The 20,345-nt window shown below is 43.4% G+C and overlaps 2 protein-coding genes across 3 annotated transcripts; one reads left to right on the forward strand and one right to left on the reverse strand.

Annotated features, from left to right (window-relative positions):
• The first annotated feature begins 84 nt into the window (after positions 1-84).
• On the forward strand, positions 85-5,579 carry LOC121545616 (40S ribosomal protein S10). The gene is made up of 6 exons (XM_041856294.2): positions 85-186; positions 4,246-4,395; positions 4,568-4,742; positions 5,046-5,132; positions 5,302-5,357; positions 5,484-5,579. The coding sequence occupies exons 2-6, from the start codon at positions 4,246-4,248 to the stop codon at positions 5,529-5,531; spliced, it is 516 nt and encodes a 171-aa protein (XP_041712228.2). The 5' UTR covers positions 85-186; the 3' UTR covers positions 5,532-5,579.
• Positions 5,580-5,922: 343 nt separating this feature from the next.
• LOC121545618 (diphosphoinositol polyphosphate phosphohydrolase 1) lies at positions 5,923-12,686 on the reverse strand. 2 transcript variants are annotated; one of them, XM_041856296.2, is made up of 5 exons: positions 12,246-12,686; positions 11,317-11,427; positions 10,120-10,164; positions 9,878-9,977; positions 5,923-9,564 (listed from the first exon to the last, which is right to left on the reverse strand). In XM_041856296.2, the coding sequence occupies exons 1-5, from the start codon at positions 12,342-12,344 to the stop codon at positions 9,365-9,367; spliced, it is 555 nt and encodes a 184-aa protein (XP_041712230.1). In that variant the 5' UTR covers positions 12,345-12,686; the 3' UTR covers positions 5,923-9,364. The 2 variants fall into 2 exon arrangements, with proteins under 2 accessions (XP_041712230.1, XP_041712231.1); XM_041856297.2 differs by having other exon boundaries at positions 9,893-9,977; positions 12,246-12,684.
• Between the last annotated feature and the right edge of the window lie 7,659 nt (positions 12,687-20,345).

Below are 20,345 nucleotides of genomic sequence, written 5' to 3' on the forward strand. Positions count from 1 at the left end.
CCTGAAAAATAAATGTAAAACTATAGAAAACCGTAACATTCAAACCAAATGCTATACGCACACCCGCACAAAAACATATAAATGTTGAATAATCAGGGATGTTTTAATTTCTCACGGCTGCGCTGGATACCACATCAATACGCATGCGTCGGTCTCTCCGGCTCCGGTCTCAAAACAAGAGTCAAGGTACAAAAGCGGCCTACTTTGAATATCCTGTATTATCGCGAACATCGTACGAAATTGTGTTGTCATAAATGAAAGTCGTGTCTGAATTGTGCTTCTCTAAATAGTCTAACGTCTATTTATGCTTGAATCTTGTTTTTTGGCCCTAAATGTCTTTCTATGAATGCTAGCTGGTTGCTAGCTAACGTTAGCTACACGACTGATAACTATGGCGGCCGCCAGCTTGTCCTGTGTTCTCCACTGATACAATAACACGATGTAGCATTTCTGTGGCGGCTTTATAACTAGCTAATTATAGCGTTCTATTATATCCCGGTTTATGTCTTAAACATTGTGTCCGATGTTTCAAACATTGTTATCGAGGGACCCAGGCAGTAACTAACGTTAGCTAGCTAACCAGTTGGGTAACGTTAGCAAAGTGAGTAAGTAGCAGCTAGCTGTAACCACCAATTAGCTAGCTAACTATGCCTAATTGACGTAATACACTGACTGACAAGTCCTCAACCTTTCTCCCATATGGGTTGTATCTTCTGTGTGGTCTATTGGATGCTAGCTAACTGTCCCAAGCTAGAAATGTTTGCTGCCAACTAGTTAGCGCTTGCTTTTAAATAAAGTTAGTTTACACGTCTTGAATTTCCGGATACACACCCAGAATCAGACATTTGTACTCTTTTAATGCACGCTGTGGGTCAGTTCAGTTGCGGAATGCCGCATTCAAGTGCTGGTAGGAACTAGGAAACTTGGAAATGTCCGACTTGCTAACTGGTTGAACGCAGCACGTTACCTAGTACATACAGCCAGCACTCTGAGAAGGGTGCAATTGCAGCATTCCTGCATCTGCAGAAACCCCTCTTTATACTTATGTTTGTCTGTTTTTATGGTAGGACAGGAGGGAGGCAGGGGTGTTCCAGTACAGTAGGTGGCGGTAATGCACAATAACTGTGGATGCCAGCCGCAGATAAACCCCACAGAAGAAGGGGCGACAACGGTAGCTAGCTAGCCGTACACCGGTAGACAAGGTCCTTCGCCCCCACCTTTTCCACGGTTCTGTTGACGACTGCGAGTGCAGGTGTTTGGCAGGCGGGAGCGAAGGACACCGTGTGCTAGCTTAACCAGCTAGTCCTAGGGACGACTCTGGTACACTGCAGGTGGGGGTGACACCATGCGGTAGATAACTAGCAAGCTATCTAGCACACAGTGTCGCCCAATTATTTTTTCAACTAACCAAGCCTGTCTTTTCCAATGGGAGCAAATTAAACATAGTGGGCAGAACAAGCAAGGAGGTGGGCAGAGCCAAGGACGAGCTAGTGAGATCCTATTGGCGCGGTCTAGGATTTATTTGCATCTTTCAGTTAGGGATCGCCTCTCTGAAGTGTGCGTGTGCAATAACTGAATTAGCCCTTGCACTCCTAAACAACACAAAGGGTAAAGGCTACAAAACGCAGTCCACTGTTTGTTACAGATTCAAGTTTTGGAAACAGAAAACTGTTCGGAAATCAAATGTTTCATCAATGAGAAAAAAAATCCCACTGCTGGCCACTGGGCTTCCTCTCATCACCATATTTGGTAGTGAGTGGAAACTCCAACCTGATGCTTCACATTTATACATCTGGGGAAATATATGGCTCATTGTTCTATATGTGGTTTCGCCCTAGCCTCCCGTCTCCTGTGCTAGTGGGAGGCGTGGATGACCGGTAGACAGTGTTCTTCACCCCCGCCTGTCGAGCACAGGTTTTCTCCGGTACACAGCTGGCTGAAGGTGGGGGCAACACTGTGTGCTAACTAGCAAGCTAGGACACAGTGTTGCCCTGAGGGCGACCGGTAGACAGTGTCCTTCGCCCCAGCCTGTCAGGCACTGTTTTCCCACAGTTTTGTTAACGATGGTGAGGGCAGGTGTTCGGCAGGCGGGAGCGAAGGACACTGTCTACAGGTGTTTCTCCCACGCAAAACTGAAAGCGCGAACCAACGCATTTAACCATGGCAAGGTGACTGGGAATATGGTTGAATACAAATTGAGCAGTTATGCTCGCCGTATGGCAATCAAACAGGCAAAACATCAGTACAGAGACCAAGTGGAGTCGCAGTTCAACGGCTCTGACACGAGACGTATGTGGCAGGGACTCCAGACAATCACGGAAGGCTGCCGGTCCAGACGGCATCCCTAGCCGTGTCCTCAGAACATGTGCAGACAAGCTGGATGGAGTGTTTACGGACATATTAAATCGCTCCTTATCCCAGTCTGCTGTCCCCACTTGCTTCAAGATGTCCACCATTGTTCCTGTACCCAAGAGAGCAAAGGTAACTGAACTAAATGACTATCACCCCGTAGCACTCACTTCTGTCATCATGAAGTGCTTTGAGAGGCTAGTTAAGGATCATATCACCTCCACCTTACCTGACACACTAGACCCACTTCAATTTGCATACCGCCCCAATAGATCCACAGACTATGCAATCGCCATGGCACTGCACACTTCCCTATCCCATCTGGACAAGAGGAATACCTATGTAAGAATGCTGTTCATTGACTACAGCTCAGCCTTCAATACCATAGTACCCTCCAAGCTCATCATTAAGCTTGGGGCCCTGGGTCTGAACCCCGCCCTGTGCAACTGGGTCCTGGACTTCCTGACGGGCCGCCCCCAGGTGGTGAAGGTAGGAAACAACCCCTCCACTACGCTGATCCTCAACACAGGTGCCCCACAAGGGTGCGTGCTCAGCCCCCTCTTGTACTCCCTGTTCACCCATGAATGCATGGCCACGCACGCCTCCAACTCAATCATCAAGTTTGCAGACGACACAACAGTAGTAGGCCTGATTACCAACAATGATGAGACAGCCTACAGGGAGGAGGTGAGGGCCCTGGTGGAATGGTGCCAGGAAAATAACCTCAACGTCAACAAAACGAAGGAGCTGATCGTGGACTTCAGGAGACAGCAGAGGGAGGACGCCCCCATCCACATCAACGGGACCACAGTGGAGAAGGCGCAACAGTAACTTCAGGAGGCTGAAGAAATGTGGCTTGGCCCCTAAGACCCTCACAAACTTTTACAGATGCACCATTGAGAGCGGGCTGTATCACCGCCTGGTACGCAACTGCACCGCCCGCAACCGCAGGGCTCTCCAGAAGGTGGTGTGGTCTGCCCAACGCATCACCGGGGGCACAGGAAGGCCTAAAAGATCATCAAGGACATCATTCACCCAAGCCACGGCCTGTTCACCCCGCTGTCATCCAGAAGGCGAGGTCAGTACAGGTGCATCAAAGCTGGGACCGAGAGACTGACAAACAGCTTCTATCTCAAGGCCATCAGACTTTTAAATAGCCATCACTAGCCGGCCTTGACCCAGTACCCTGCCCTGAACTTAGTCACTGTCACTAACCGGCTACCACCCGGTTACTGAACCCTGCACCTTAGAGGCTGCTGCCCAATGGACATAGACATGGAATCACTGGTCACATTAAGAATGGAACACTGGTCACTTTAAGAATGTCTACATACTATTTTATTCATTTAATATGTATCTACTGTATTCTAGTCAATGCCACGCCGACATTGCTCGTCCTAATATTTATATATTTCTTAATAACATTATTTTACTTTTAGATTTGTGTGTATTGTTGTGAATTGTTAGATACTACTGCACTGTTGGAGCTAGGAACACAAGCATTTCGCTAGACCTGCAATAACATCTGCTAAATATGTGTATGTGACCAATAAAAATAGATTTGATAGCTAGCAAGGAGGACTCCGGTAGGCCGGGGCGAAAAAACTCAGATAATATTTTGTATTCCCTTTTTGACCCACATTCAAAAGTGTCACACAAGCATGAAGATGTCGCGCTCGAGGGTGGGGGTGGGGGGGCATTCATGCAGGAACCAATGGGAAAATTTCAGAGTTCCGACTAGCACGTGAACGTAGCATTCGCTGCCGTATGACCATTATCTTATTACACTTCATGGAGGTCTCAACAGCACAGCTGATGCATGTTGACCTTACTAGCATGTAACATGAGCATAGCATGTTCAACAGGTGACTGCCATGTTTTTTTCCGCCCCCCCAGATGCTGATGCCCAAGAAGAATCGTATAGCCATCTACGAGCTCCTCTTCAAGGAGGGGGTGATGGTGGCCAAAAAGGATGTGCATCTGGCTAAGCACCCGGAGCTGGCCGATAAGAATGTGCCCAACCTTCACGTAATGAAGGCCATGCAGGTTAGATTTTGTACTTTCTTCTGTTGCCTCATATAGTGTTACATGATGGAGAATGAAACTAGAGAATAAGATGGGATCAACTTTATTGTCCCAAAAGGGAAATTTGTCTTGGACACACACAAACTGGTAGTTGAACTGTGGCCCTTGTCTGACTGTGACCCTCCCTCAACAGTCTCTGAAGTCAACTGGGTACGTGAAGGAGCAATTTGCCTGGCGCCACTTCTACTGGTACCTGACCAATGAGGGCATCCAGTACCTGAGGGACTTCCTGCATCTGCCCCCAGAGATTGTTCCCGCCACTCTGCGTCGACAGATGCGCCCTGAGACCGCCCGGCCCAGGCCTAAAGGTAGGCTGCATATCATGACCGTGTCTGTTTCACCTGGGGCCTATTCAGGGGGGTTCAAAGTTCAGATATAAATATATTATGTAGAACAGATATGATTGTCTCATGTAGAATTGGGGATCATGTCCGCTCTATTCATTCTATTTCTGTGATTTAGAATTGTACTTCCATTAGTAATCCGGGGTTTACTGTTTCCTGTAGTCAGTCAGCAGGTTCCCTTCATGGATGTATAGAGTGGTGAATGTTGCAGGTGTTATACTAGTGTGCAGATGAGATGAGTGGTGTAAAACATGTCCTTTGTTTCAGGTATGGAGGGTGAGAGAGGTGAGCGGCCAGCCAGGTTTAACCGTGAAGGAGGAGACCGAGACAACTACAGACGTTCTGCTGCACCACGTGAGTACCCAAGTTACGTTCAATAAGGATGCACCAATATGGAAAAACTGAGCCAATGCTAATATTTTATTTGCCATGGTGGCTGATATGGCGTTGCAGCAAATGGTAAACTGAATGTAAATGACCTAAATCTCTACTTGTCTGATGATCATACTTTCTGTCCTTTTAGCTGGCGCAGACAAGAAGGCTGAAGCAGGCGCTGGTGCAGCTACTGAGTTCCAATTCGTAAGTAAAGACTTCCAAGGATTTAAAGTCAATGATTGGTGTCATGCCTTATTGTAGCTTAATGGCCAATTGTCACTTGAGATCTTCAAGGATTGAAAATGTACCAACTTGTATTGTGTGTTGCAGAGAGGCGGTTTTGGACGTGGCAGAGGACAGCAACCACCACAGGAGTAAAGCACTGACTCTGTTCTTGTACAGTATAATAAAAGGAGATTGCTGTAATCTCAATGTGTCATGAATTTCTAATTGCATTGGATGTCCAATGATCATAATATATATATACACTTCACAGGAGGATGGTGGCACCTTAACTGGGGAAGACAGGCTTGTGGTAATGGAATGGTATCGAATGCATCAAACACATGGTATCCATGTGTTTGATGCCATTCCATTCGCTCTGTTCTGGCAATTATTATGAGTCGTCCTCCCCCAGCAGCCTCCTGTGATACGCTTGAATTTGTAGGTGGTAATGAGACTAAACTTTACATTTTTAATCTAGAGGAGTTGACGATGAACACATTTCTCCAACTGGAGTCAACAAGAAAATACAAAGAATAGAGAACACTGAAATACTGGTGTTTTATTAATTGGCACAATTGTTTGACAATCTTCAGTCTTCTCACACTTTGTTCTGTAATTCCCCATTGAAGAAGAAATCAGTGATATGTGTAGTTGAATTGCCCCTGATTGGACCATTGCATGTAATGATTTGGATCTGACCATTTTTCAGTGAACATCAGTCATCACGAAAGATGCATATTTCATCATTGGATTTGCTTTATATCCTGTTAAGACCATTATACTTACCAGTAAACTGAAGTCATCAGGAACATTTTACCCATAACTGCAATCACCTGGTTAGATGGCCCATCACCACTAGATGGCACCATCCAGCCATCACAAAATCTCATGATGACATGGTTGGGTCCAGTATGAAAGAACGGTGTGCAATGTTGAATTCAATGGAAACTACTGTACTGAATGACCAGTTGAAAAACACATTATGGTGGCCCAGCTGGATGTTATCATATGGTGTGCATCATGAGTTTTTTACAATTTCAGATGGTCACACCCACTTTAGATCAGGCCACACCCACCAAATGGGAGCAAACGTACCTCAAAGGCTGTTGAACTGTGCACACCGTTCTGGGGGAAACGTGTCGTTCAGTACAAACCGTCATGCAAACGTTAAAGCAAACTGAACACACCCCAGGCCTCACAGACAAACAACATGGGGCATACTGAGGATAATAATGAAATTGCAAATCCCTACTGGCCATATAGTGAGAAATAAAGCCATGTATGTAATTATAACAGTCATTACGGCCTGGTGCAATATTGTATGACTATCTTAGGTTTACCATGAGTAGGCCTAACATTTTCTATTTTTACATGTGCCATAGGAAAGTAGTCAAGAGCAAAATAAAAATTCAGTTCACATGCAAAAGAAAACGCCACATATTCCTTATGTTCAGGTTCCACGTAAAAAAGAGGAAAGGTAAACCAAAAAACCTCACAAGGCAGTTACTAGTACATAAATGTTGCATAAACAGCTAAAAATGAAATTCAATGCATCCATCTAACTAGCCAAACCTAGCCAACTGAGGGCCCAAGATACCACAGGTCTAGGGCCATTTCAAGGTTAGGACTAGGCTGTTGTGTAAAACTTCAAAACATTGGCAGAGGAGACGAACGGAGTGAGGCTGAGAACTAACTGAACAGCTCTTTGTGCTAGATCAGTTGGGTCAACGGGTACATTTGGCCCAATCCAACTCAGCAAGAATATAATATTCTCATTCTTTGTGCCCACATACTTGCCTAAATGATGCTCAGTTGAGCAAGCTGTTCTGCCAGTTCTGCCAGAAACAGTCAGTTTCTCACAAAAGGACAACTTACATTCTTGGGAGTGTTGGGGGCCTGAAACAAGATTTTATAAAACTTCATTATTGAAATTGGCACATACCTACTAGCCCATCAGGGCAAAGTACTGTGTGAAGTAGAATCAACACATACATTTTTGTAGGCCAGGGAGACAAGCAAACAACAGTACCAAACTCCAGAGCCAGTAGTGGAGAGTTGGTCTCTGCATTGACATAATAATATGCCATTTAGCAGACGCTTTTATCCAAAGCGACTAACAGTCATGCGTGCATACATAGACTATAGAACATTAACATATCTACCAATCCCAGTTATTCTTGTTCACAAGTCTTGACAGGGCCAGAATCACTATGGTTCTGAGACTTTCATCAGCATCCATCCATTCATCAGATGAATGCCATTTGATTGATTTAAAATTATAAATTTGAACAACCAATGATGAACATACCTACAGTAGACAAATAATATATTAATACCTATTTAAAAGTGCCTTTCAAGAAACAACAAAAACCTAACAAAACAAATCTAGCTAACATAAAAACAAGAAAAGTCCAGTGTTCATTTAAGGGAAAATGCAGAATTATATCACAATGTAAACATTTGTTAGGAATACAATTCAGAATTTATGGATTCACATGAGTGTAAATTTGTCCTCACCAAACGTGCAGGTGATTTACCTTGGCGTTGCATCTCCTGTTGTGCAACATCTCTTCCTTCCTGCATCACACACACCAATCAATCAACAGCCCTCACCTTAAACACATCAATACACACACTGAGAGGTTATTAGTACAGACTGAAAAACGTCCGTCATCTGCAATCAATCACCATCATACCATTAGAAAATAAATATGAATATAAACAACTAAGTAAATGGATATAGAATTATCAAGTGGAAACCATGAAGACATCAATTTGAGTGGGGTCCAGAGTATGACACACACGTTATCCAGCAGTGGCATAATCTTCCAAGTGCCATTTTAAAATAGCCTTACTATTCAAGCACAATAAACAACACCTAATGACATTACTCCCTACCTCCTGATGCACAACCTGATTAAAAAACTCTGCAAGAGCACGTCTCCTGCACCAAAAGCTAGTCTGGGTTCTTGTTCCTTTCCCCTGAGGATCAGATAACATGCATAATTCTCTGTCTTTCCGGTCATTTAATTATAAAACCAATCAATATATTATCTTCATAGTCTAGACTGAAATAGACTGACAATAAGACGTGAGACAGCAGATTATTTACATTTCAATTTTCTGGTTAGATGTTCCCTAGTGTGATAACAAAAGCCAAAGCTACTATAGGAGTGTTTTTTTTTTGTCAGCCCCCTTATCAAAGCTTCTCACTCAAATCATCAAAGCTTGTGCTATCTTCACAATGTAAGACAAAAGGAGCCTGTTTTGTACCAGATAATTCCATTCCTACAGATTGCATCACACAAGACACACCCATGTATCTTTACCACGCATACAAAACAGGAACCTTTCCAACAAGCCCATCTAACCATTAACCAAATAAATGCATTGTTAGACGATTAGGAAAGATATGAAAAAAAAATAAACTACAGAAAATGTCATGCTGAAAAAGACTGTCATACTGTATAACTCTTAACTCTTAGACTAATGATCTGTCACCGTACATGGTGAGAGGTTATGTCATTCTTATGACTGACATATAAAGGGTTGTTGCAACTTCAAGTAAAGTGTTAGCAAACCATGACAAGATCCTTAAAAGCCTGTCTTCTTCGGTAAACACATAGCATACCAATACTTTACATCACCACAGCAGAGAGTTGCATTCAACAAACCTCACATTTATGACAGAGCGGAATGAGGGACCGAGGTAAAGAGGAAAAGGAGGAAGAGTTTGGGAACATCTCATGCAATTATTCATAAAAAGCAAGAAAAAAACATTCAAATTACAAAGTATTATATCTTCTTCACCCAACACTTCAAGTCTGTACCTCCACTCTGGCACCACAAAAAAGGCTGGCATGGCAAACATTTCTGTTGATATTTTGAAGTTTAAAAAATAAGCAGTAGTAGGAGGAGCAGGATTAAGTAAGAAAAGGAAGCGGGTAAAAGATGTGGAGAAGTCTCCAGGAGTTTATGTGTTTTAGTTATCTTATACTCGATCTAGAGTTATGGTTGATGTTGTAGGTAGGAGAGTGCTCTCCTCCCCCTATCGTGGTCACCAGGGGCATCATGTTGCTGCTCAGGCAGCTCTGTTGTAGGGCCTCAAAGTACGAGGCCTGCACAGGCTTGTGGCACTGCAGCACTCCGCTGGCATCATCTGTCTTAAACCATTCCCTTTTTCTCCCTGTCAACAGAGGGATAACGAGCAGAGTGGAGTCAGAAAAACAGGTTTAGTCTAGATTAACTCAGGAATGAAATGCCTATGAAGGATCTACAATAGTAGTAGTAGTAGTAGTAGTAGTAATAGTAGTAGTGGTAGTAGTAGTAGTAGTAATAGTAGTAGTAGTAGCAGTAGTAGTAGTAGTTGCAGCATCTATTGGTTTAGAGGATCAGCTGGTCAATCTGTTGCCGATTGATCAATTTGATCACGCATAACAAAATAGATTTCCAGTCATCACAGCTTTCACAAACACCACAAACAACTAGTAACAACGTACCAATATTTAACGTACCAATATTCACCGAGTCCTCCCAGTCTTCTAACATCTCTGTAACGATTAGGACATAGACATATGTTCTGTGCTTCCTGTCTGTGTTCTGAGAAAGAGGAAATCAAGAAAAATTCTTAGTGCTCAAGGTTAGGAGGCAAACAGTGGAAATAAACTAGCAGTCCTTCCCACCCCAAGTTTAAAGACAAGCAACACAAAGACATGGAAAAACACAAACTTTTTCAGCTCACCTCGAAAATCCCTAGTAGTCGCCCCAATGTCCCCTTGACACCAGCCTGGAAAGACAACATGTTCAGTGGAAATGAAACAGCAGATGAAACCTTGAATAACGATTCTTAGTAAAAGCAGGACACTGCGATGTTTTCGCATTTTCACACGATGAGACCTGGGGGTTTTGAGAATTGCTGCCATTTTCAGTCACATGGTGGGGGTAAAGTCATGGAGGAGAGGGAGGGATCAGCTCCTATTAACATGGTGTCATTGCAGTACTTTCTTCTTAAGGTTACAGTTTTACTCAATTTATAAACATGGACTCTCAATCAAGAGGCTCCTCAACCCATTTAGTGCATAGCTTCCATAGACAAACATTTAGCTTTTTCAGAGATGAAATAAGGGCTGCTAAGTCAACTGGTGTAAAATTAGTACATCAACAAAACCCTTCAAGAACATTTGGCCAAGACAACAATACATCATATTGTGTTTCATTAACAAATGAGCTCAACATTGATCACAAGGAACTCACAAACGAAGCTGAATACAGTTAACAGAAAACCAATAAACTTAAAAGACTGGAAGATCTGAAACCCTACCTCTTTAAAGAGTATCTTAAATAATCCCACAGCACCCCCCCTCGCCCCCCCAAAAACAAAATAATTGTATTTTGTGAACTAACACTCACACTTGACTTCCCCCCCACCCCTAATAGCACTGCCTTTGCTGATAGCTACTTTATTGAAGAAAAATGTACTTACTGAGATATGTGGTTGTCCCACCTAGCTATCTTAAGATGAACGCACTAACTGTAAATTGCTCTGTATAAGAGCATCTAACAGTGTCTAAATTACTAAAATGTAAATGTAAAAATATGTAATTATCCCATTTGTTCAACAGAAAAGGTTAGCTTCAGTTCAAATACCTTATATACCCTCTAAGAACTTTAGGCAACACTTTAGCATGAGAGTAACCTTTCTTTAACAAAATTATGCTCAGGGACATCAAGTATTTTGGGGGAAATCAGATCAGATTATTGATTAATAAACACGTTATAAGTGTGTAATTACCAGTCTATACCAATCTATACAGGCATTTACCCTTTACAAACCATTTAAAAGGGCACCTGTGCAGAAGTGAAACGATACTTTCAATGAGCTCCTTGCATAATAAAAACTCTGAATGCACAAATGAAGTTGACAAGTAATTCAACCTACCTCTTCATACACCTCTCGAACAGCAGCCACATTGGGCTCTTCCTCCGGCTCCATCCCTCCACCAGGGACAATCCACTTGTCTTGAGTCCGGCTACTACTCACCAACAACACCTGTAGGCAGGGTCAGATTAAGAAATCATAAACCCTGGGGCTTTGTTTTTTTTAAATAGAAAAAAAATGACCTTTTAAAAACGCATTTCATGCGTCTTTTACATGACAGAAGACATTAACTCAATATTTTTAAAATCCCACACAAATTACCAAAATGAGTGGCTACTCTGACACTGACAAATTGAGATCAATCTGGTCTTGAATTCAAACAAGCAACAGCCCAGGCCAATGAAGCCACACACAGATTGTACAATATTAGGAGGCAATATATATTTAAAAAAATCTAAAAACCTGTTGTTGCTTTGTCATTATGGGATATTGATGAGGGATTTTTTTTGTTTAATCCATTTTAGAATAAGGCTGTAACGTAACAAAATGTGGACAAAGTCAACGGGTCTGAATACTTTCCGAATGCACCATATATATATATATATATATTGCAATGGCCCAGAGCTAACAGACTCTGCATTGCATAATAAACTCACTTGGCAACTTTGGGAAAATAACGTTATTCTGGGAAAATAAAGTTATTGTATTTTAATCTATTCTAATCTATTCAACCTAGGCGTCTACAATTAAGGTTAATGTCCGTTTGAGAATTGTACGTTTTTTTTCTCTCCATTTACAACATGGTAACCGCAGGTGATGTTGTTGCCATCAATTCAATGTATGCCTTCTCGCCACCAAATAGGCATATGCTTTCGCTGACAACTACCCTATTCTTTACATTCGAAATAGCTACCCCACCAGACTACCGGCTGGCAACCTGTTTCCTCAAAAGGCCCGTTCCACCTCCACACCCCTAGCCTCGGATTTACCTCCTCCTCACTCTCGTTCTTGAAGCACAGACAGGCGGCGCGTTTCTTGTAGCCATCCCCGTCATATGTCCGCGTTTGATTCGATTTGATCTTCATCATGTTGTGGTAAAAAAATAAAAAGTGAACCAGAATCTCAGGAAGAAGGTCGCAGCCCACTGAGGGAACCCGTGTAAAAGGCTATCAATTTCTACAACAGACTTCTTCTCCGCTTCATTTTTCAAGACCGGGGCGCATCTCTTGCACAGACGCCATTATAAACTGCGTAAATTACGCACCACCGGAGATAGAATAGTCAACCGTAGCCTACACATATCGGTATTCACGTTTCAATCTTTGAGAATGAGAGTATGAAACTATAAACGCAATCTTGATCTGTCTGGTTGATCTCTAGTCTTACCCAACTGTCTGGTTGATCTCTAGTCTTACCCAATGATGTGTACAGTGCCTTCAGAAAGTATTCACACCCCTTGGCTTTTTTTACATTTTGTTGTGTTACAGCCTGAATTTTAAATTAAAATGGTTTAAATTGAGATTTTGTGTCACTGATCTACACAAAATATCCCATAATGTCAAAGTGGGATTAAGTTTTTAGAAATGTTTATAATAAATTAAAAATTAAAAACTGAAATGTCTTAAGTTAATACGTTTTCAACCCTTTTGTTATGGCATGCCTAAATACATTTAGGAGTAAAACTGTGCTTAACAAGTCACACAATCAGTTGCATGGACTCACCCTGTGTGCAATAATAGCGTTTAACATAATTTTCTAATGACTACCCCATACAATTATCTATAAGGTCACTCAGTCAAGCAGTGAATTTCAAGCACAGATTCAACCACAAATACAAACAATTGGTAGAAGGGGAAAAAAGCAGACATTGAATATCCCTTTGAGCATGCTGCAGTTATTAATTACACTTTGGATGGTGTATCAATACACCCAGTCACTACAAAGATACAGGCTCCCTTCCTAACTCAGTTGCCGGAAACCGCTCAGTGAAACCGGTAACCGCTCAGGGATTTCACCATGAGGCCATGGTGATTTAAAAAGTGACAGAGTTTAATGGCGGTGATAGGAGATAACTGAGGATGGATCAACAAAATTGTAGTTACTCTACAATGCAATCATAAATGACAGAGTGAAAAGAAGGAAGCCTGTACAGAATAAAAATATTCCAAAACATGCAAAGAAATTAACTTTAAGTCCTGAATACAAAGTGTTATATTTGGGGCAAATCCAACACAACACATAATTGAGTACCACTCCTCATATTTTCAAGCATGGTGGTGGCTGCATCATGTTACGGATATGCTTGTCATCTGCAAGGACTAGGGATTTTTTTTGGGGGGGGCGTAAAATAAAAAATCCTAGAGGAAAAATGTATTTGTATTTTTTTAGGGGTTAGATCAGCTGTAATGTTACAGATAGATTGTGGGTTCTATCAATGTAATTTTATGCATAATTTCCAATTCCCCATATTATACAGTGCATTCGGAAAGTATTCAGACCTCTTGACTTTTTCCACATTTTGTTACGTTACAGCCTTATTCTAAAATTGATTCTATTTTCTTCTTCTCAGCAATCTACACACAATACCCCATAATGATGAAGCAAAAACAGGTTTTTAGACATTTTTGCAAATGTATTACTAATCTTCTCCTTTCCCCCTTCTGATAACCAGGTGGCGAATCGCATCTCTGCATGTCTGGCAGACATATCAGTGTGGATGACGGATCACCACCTCAAGCTGAACCTCGGCAAAACGGAGCTGCTCTTCCTCCTGGGGAAGGACTGCCCGTTCCATGATCTCGCCATCACGGTTGACAACTCCGTTGTGTCCTCCTCCCAGAGTGCAAAGAGCCTTGGCGTGACCCTGGACAACACCCTGTCGTTCTCTGCTAACATCAAGGCGGTGACCCGATCCTGTAGGTTCATGCTCTACAACATTCGGAGAGTACGACCCTGCCTTACACAGGAAGCGGCACAGGTCCTAATCCAGGCACTTGTCATCTCCCGTCTGGATTACTGAAACTCACTGTTGGCTGGGCTCCCTGCCTGTGCCATTAAACCCCTACAACCTTCCCAAGTTCTCTCACGTCACCCCGCTCCTCCGCACACTCCACTGGCTTCCAGTTGAAGCTTGCATCTGCTACAAGACCATGGTGCTTGCCTACAGAGCTGTGAGGGGAACGGCACCTCCGTACCTTCAGGCTCTGATCAGTCCCTACACCCAAACGAGGGCATTGCGTTCATCCACCTCTGGCCTGCTGGCCACCCTACCTCTGTGGAAGCACAGTTCCTGCTCAGCCCAGTCAAAACTGTTCGCTGCTCTGGCACCCCAATGGTGGAACAAGCTCCCTCACGACGCCAGGACAGCGGAGTCACTCACCACCTTCCGGAGACTCTTGAAACCCCACCTCTTTAAGGAATACCTGGGATAGGATAAAGTAATCCTTCTACCCCCCCTTACCCCACCCCAAAGAAAAAAAAAAGAAAAAAAATAAAAATATATATATATATTGTAAAGTGGTTATCCCACATAAGGTGAATGAACCAATTTGTAAGTCGCTCTGGATAAGAGCGTCTGCTAAATGACGTAAATGTAAATGTAATGTAAATTTATTAAAAATAAAAAACTGAAATATCACATTTACAAGTATTCAGACCCTTTACTCAGTACTTTGTTGAAGCACCTTTGGCAGCGATTACAGCCTTGAGTCTTCTTGGGTATGACGCTACAAGCTTGGCACACCTGTATTTGGGGAGTTTCTCAGATTCTTCTGCAGATCCTCTCAAGCTCTGTCAGGTTGGATGGGGAGTGTCGCTGCACAGCTATTTTCAGGTCTCTCCAGAGATGTTCGATCGGGTTCAAGTCCGGGCTCTGGCTGGGCCCCTCAAGGACACTTAGAGACGTGTCCCGAAGCCACTCCTGCGTTGTCCTGGCTATGTGCTTAGGGTTGTTGTCCTGTTGGAAGGTGAACCTTCTCCCCAGTATGAGGTACTGAACGCTCTGGAGCAGGTTTTCATCAAGGATCTTTCTGTACTTTGCTCCATTCATCTTTCCCTCGATCCTGACTAGTCTCCCAGTCCCTGCCGCTGAAAAACATTCCCACAGCATGATGCTGGCAGCCACCATGCTTCACCATAGGGATGGTGCTAGGTATCCTCCAGACGTGACACTATCATTAAAAAGTTTGGACACACCTACTCATTCAAGGGTTTTTCTTTATTTTTTAATATTTTCTACATTGTAGAATAATAGTGAAGACATCAAAACTATGAAATAACACATATGGAATCATGTAGTAACCAAACAATTGTTAAACAAATCAAAATACAGTATATTTTACATTTGAGATTCTTCAAATAGCCACAGTTTGCCTTGATGACAGCTTTGAACACTCTTGGCATTCTCTCAACCAGCTTCATGAGGTAGTCACCTGGAATTCATTTCAATTAACAGGTGTGCCTTCTTAAAAGGTAATTTGTGGAATTTCTTTCCTTCTTAATGCGTTTCAGCCAATCAGTTGTGTTGTGACAAGTTAGGGGGGGTATGCAGAAGAAAGCCCTATTTGGTAAAAGACCAAGTCAATATTATGGCAAGAACAGCTCAAATAAGCAAAGAGAAACAACAGTCCATCATTACTTTAAGACATGAAGGTCAGTCAATACGGAACATTTCAAGAACTTTGAAAGTTTCTTCAAGTGCAATCGCAAAAACCATCAAGCGCTATGATGAAACTGGCTCTCATGAGGACCGCCACAGGAAAGGAAGACCCAGAGTTACCTCTGCTGCACAGGATTGGTTCATTAGAGTTACCAGCCTCAGAAATTGTAGCCCAAAAAAATGCTTCACAGAGTTCAAGTAACAGACACATCTCAAGATCAACTGTTCAGAGGGGACTGTGTGAATCAGGCCTTCATGGTCGAAATGCTGCAAGGAAACCACTACCAAAGGACACCAATAATAAGAAGAGACCTGCTTGGGCCAAGAAACACGAGCAATGGACATTAGACTGGTGGAAATGTGTCCTTTGGTCTGGAGTCCAAATTTGAGATTTTTGTCTTTGTCTTTGTGAGACGCAGTGTGGGTGAACGGATGATCTCTGCATGTGTAGTTCCCACTGTAAAGCATGGAGGAGGAGGAGGTGTTATGGTGTGGGGATGCTTTGCTGATGACACTGTCTGTGATTTATTTAGAACTCAAGGCACACTTAACCAACATGGCTACCACAGCATTCTTCAGCGATACGCCATCCCATCTGGTTTGGGCTTAGTGGGACTATCATTTGTTTTTCAACAGGACAATGACCCAACACACCTCCAGGCTGTGTAAGGGCTATTTTACCAAGAAGGAGAGTGATGGAGTGCTGCATCAGATGACCTGGCCTCCACAATCCCCCGACCTTAAACCAATTGAGATGGTTTGGGATGAGTTGGACCGCAGAGTGAAGGAAAAGCAGCCAACAAGTGCTCAGCATATGTGGGAACTCCTTCAAGACTGTTGGAAAAGCATTCCAGGTGAAGCTGGTTGAGAGAATGCCAAGAGTGTGCAAAGCTGTCATCAAGGCAAAGGGTGGCTATTTGAAGAATCTCAAATATAAAATATATTTTGATTTGTTTAACACTTTTTGGGCAGAAACCTAGGAAGAAACCTAGAGAGGAACCAGGCTCTGACGGGTGCCTGTCCCCTTCTGGCTGTGCCGGGTGGAGATTATAACAGTACATGTCAAATTAAGGCCAGATTTTCTCCAAGATGTTCAAATGTTCATAGATGACCCGCAGGGTCAAATAATAATCACAGTGTTTGTAGAGGTTGCAACAGGTCAGTACATCAGGAGTAAACGTCAATTGGCTTTTCATAGCCGGGCATTTTGAGGTTGAAATAGCAGGTGCGGTAGAGAGAGAGAGTTGAAAACAGCAGGTCTGGGACAAGGTAGCACGTCTGGTGAACAGGTCAGGGTTCCGTAGCCGCAGGCAGAAGAGTGGAACTGCAGCAGCAGCACAACCAGGTGGACTGGGACAGCAAGGAGTCATTAGGCCAGGTAGTCCTGAGGCATAGTCCTAGGGCTCAGGTCCTCCGGGAGGGGAGGGAGAGAGGGAGAGTGAGAGAATTAGAGGGAGCATACTTAAATTCACACAGGACACCGGATAAGATGAAGAGAATAACACCAGATATAACAGACTGACCCTAGCCCCCTGGCACATAGACTATTGCAGCATAGATACTGGAGGCTGAGACCGGGGGGGGGTCGGGAGACACTTTGGCCCCGTCCGACAATAACCCCGGACATGGCCAACCAGGTAGGATATAACCCCACCCACTTTGCCAAAGCACAGCCCCCACACCACTAGAGGAATATCAACAGACCACCAACTTACTACCCTGAGACACGGCTGAGTATAGCCCACAAAGATCTCCTCCACTGCACGAGCTCGAGGGGGCGACAAACCGGACAGGAAGATCACATCAGTGACTAAACCCACTCAAGTGACGCACCCCTCCTAGGGACGGCATGGAAAGCACCAGTAAGCCAGTGACTCAGCCCCCGTAATAGGGTCAAAGGCAGAGAATCCCAATGGAGAGACAGGAACCGGCCAGGCAGAGACAGCAAGGGCAGTTTGTCGCTCCAGTGCCTTGCCGTTCACATTCGCACCCCTGGGCCAGACTACACTCAATCACAGGACCAACTGAAGAGATGAGTCTTCAGTAAAGACTTAAAGGTCGAGACCGAGTCTGCGTCTCTCACATGGATAGGCAGACAATTCCATAAAAATTGAGCTCTATAGGAGAAAGCCCTGCCTCCAGTCACACTCCAAACTCCACTATGGCCAAGACCAAAGAGCTGTCAAAGGACACCAGAAACAAAATTGTAGACCTGCACCAGGCTGGGAAGACTGCATCTGCAATAGGTAAGCAGCTTGGTTTGAAGAAATCAACTGTGGGAGCAATTATTAGGAAATGGAAGACATACAAGACCACTGATAATCTCCCTCGATCTGGGGCTCCACGCAAGATCTCACCCCGTGGGGTCAAAATGATCACAAGAACGGTGAGCAAAAATCCCAGAACCACACGGGGGGACCTAGTGAATGACCTGCAGAGAGCTGGGACCAAAGTAACAAAGCCTACCATCAGTAACACACTACGCCGCCAGGGACTCAAATCCTGCAGTGCGAGACGTGTCCCCCTGCTTAAGCCAGTACATGTCCAGGCCCGTCTGAAGTTTGCTAGAGTGCATTTGGATGATCCAGAAGAGGATTGGGAGAATGTCATATGGTCAGATGAAACCAAAATATAACTTTTTGGTAAAAACTCAACTCGTCGTGTTTGGAGGACAAAGAATGCTGAGTTGCATCCAAAGAACACCATACCTACTGTGAAGCATGGGGGTGGAAACATCATGCTTTGGGGCTGTTTTTCTGCAAAGGGACCAGGACGACTGATCCGTGTAAAGGAAAGAATGAATGGGGCCATGTATCGTGAGATTTTGAGTGAAAACCTCCTTCCATCAGCAAGGGCATTGAAGATGAAACGTGGCTGGGTCTTTCAGCATGACAATGATCCCAAACACACCGCCCGGGCAACGAAGGAGTGGCTTCGTAAGAAGCATTTCAAGGTCCTGGAGTGGCCTAGCCAGTCTCCAGATCTCAACCCCATAGAAAATCTTTGGAGGGAGTTGAAAGTCCGTGTTGCCCAGCGACAGCCCCAAAACATCACTGCTCTAGAGGAGATCTGCATGGAGGAATGGGCCAAAATACCAGCAACAGTGTGTGAAAACCTTGTGAAGACTTACAGAAAACGTTTGACCTGTGTCATTGCCAACAAAGGGTATATAACAAAGTATTGAGAAACTTTTGTTATTGACCAAATACTTATTTTCCACCATAATTTGCAAATAAATTCATTAAAAATCCTACAATGTGATTTTCTGGATTTTTTTTTCTCATTTTGTCTGTCATAGTTGACGTGTACCTATGAAGAAAATTACAGGCCTCTCTCATCTTTTTAAGTGGGAGAACTTGCACAATTGGTGGCTGACTAAATACTTTTTTCCCCCACTGTATCTATGATGAAAATTACAGGCCTCTCTCATCTTTTTAAGTGGGAGAACTTGCACAATTGGTGGCTGACTAAATACTTTTTCCCCCCACTGTAACTAGGTCTTTCTTTGCAGCACTTGACCACATGACTGGACAGTAATCAAGATTAGACTAAACTAGAGCCTGCAGGACTTGCTTTTTGGAGTGTGGTGTCATAAAAGCAGAGCATCTCGTCATTATGGACAGACCACTCCCCATCTTTACAACCATCGAATCTAGATGTTTTGGCCATGACAGTTTACAATCTAAGGTAACACCAAGTCATTTAGTCTCCTCAACTTGTTCAACAGCCACACTATTCATTACCAGATTCAGCTGTCTAGAGCTTAGTTTTAGAGATGTTCAGGACCAGTTTTTTTTTTTACAGGCCACCCATTCCAAAACTGACTGCAACTCCTTATTAAGGGTTTCAGTGACTTCATTAGCTGTGGTTGCTGACACATATATGGTTGAATCATCAGCATACATGGACACACAGGCTTTGTTTAATGCCAGTGGCAGATCATTGATAAAAATATAAAATATTAGAGGGCCTAGAAAGCTGCCCTGCGGTACACCACACCCTACATGTTTGACATTAGAGAAGCTTCCATTAAAAAAAAACTCTGAGTTCTATTAGATAGATAGATCTGAATCCACAATATGGCAGAGGTTGAAAAGCCATAAAACATACGTTTTCTCAACAACAGGTTATGGTCAATAATATCAAAGGCTGCACTGAAATCTAACAGTACAGCTCCCACAATCTTCTTCTTCTTAATTTATTTAAACCAATCATCAGTAATTTATGTCAGTGCAGTACATGTTGATTGCCCTTCTCTATAAGCATGCTGAAAGTCTGTTGTCAATTTATTTACAGAGAAATAGCATTGTATTTGGTCAAACACATCAGTTTGCTAAGAGCTGACAGCAAGCTGATAGGTCTGCTGTTAGTACCAGTAAAGGCCGCTTTACCACTCTTGGGTAGCGGAATGACTTTGGCTTCCCTCCAGGCC

This window comes from Coregonus clupeaformis, chromosome 30 (assembly GCF_020615455.1).
Source record: "Coregonus clupeaformis isolate EN_2021a chromosome 30, ASM2061545v1, whole genome shotgun sequence".
NCBI lineage: Eukaryota > Metazoa > Chordata > Actinopteri > Salmoniformes > Salmonidae > Coregonus > Coregonus clupeaformis.

Bases quoted from the DNA above. Each gene is read 5' to 3' on its own strand.
- LOC121545616 (XM_041856294.2), top strand. From the start codon at position 4,246: ATGCTGATGCCCAAGAAGAATCGTATAGCCATCTACGAGCTCCTCTTC. The intron at 4,396-4,567 runs GTTAGATTTTGT...CTCCCTCAACAG, and splicing joins ACGTAATGAAGGCCATGCAG to TCTCTGAAGTCAACTGGGTA. The intron at 5,133-5,301 runs GTGAGTACCCAA...CTGTCCTTTTAG, and splicing joins CAGACGTTCTGCTGCACCAC to CTGGCGCAGACAAGAAGGCT.
- LOC121545618 (XM_041856296.2), bottom strand. From the start codon at position 12,344: ATGATGAAGATCAAATCGAATCAAACGCGGACATATGACGGGGATGGC. The intron at 11,428-12,245 runs GTAAATCCGAGG...CCCTGCCTACAG, and splicing joins AGAACGAGAGTGAGGAGGAG to GTGTTGTTGGTGAGTAGTAG. The intron at 9,978-10,119 runs GTGAGCTGAAAA...CCTCTTTCTCAG, and splicing joins GACTACTAGGGATTTTCGAG to AACACAGACAGGAAGCACAG.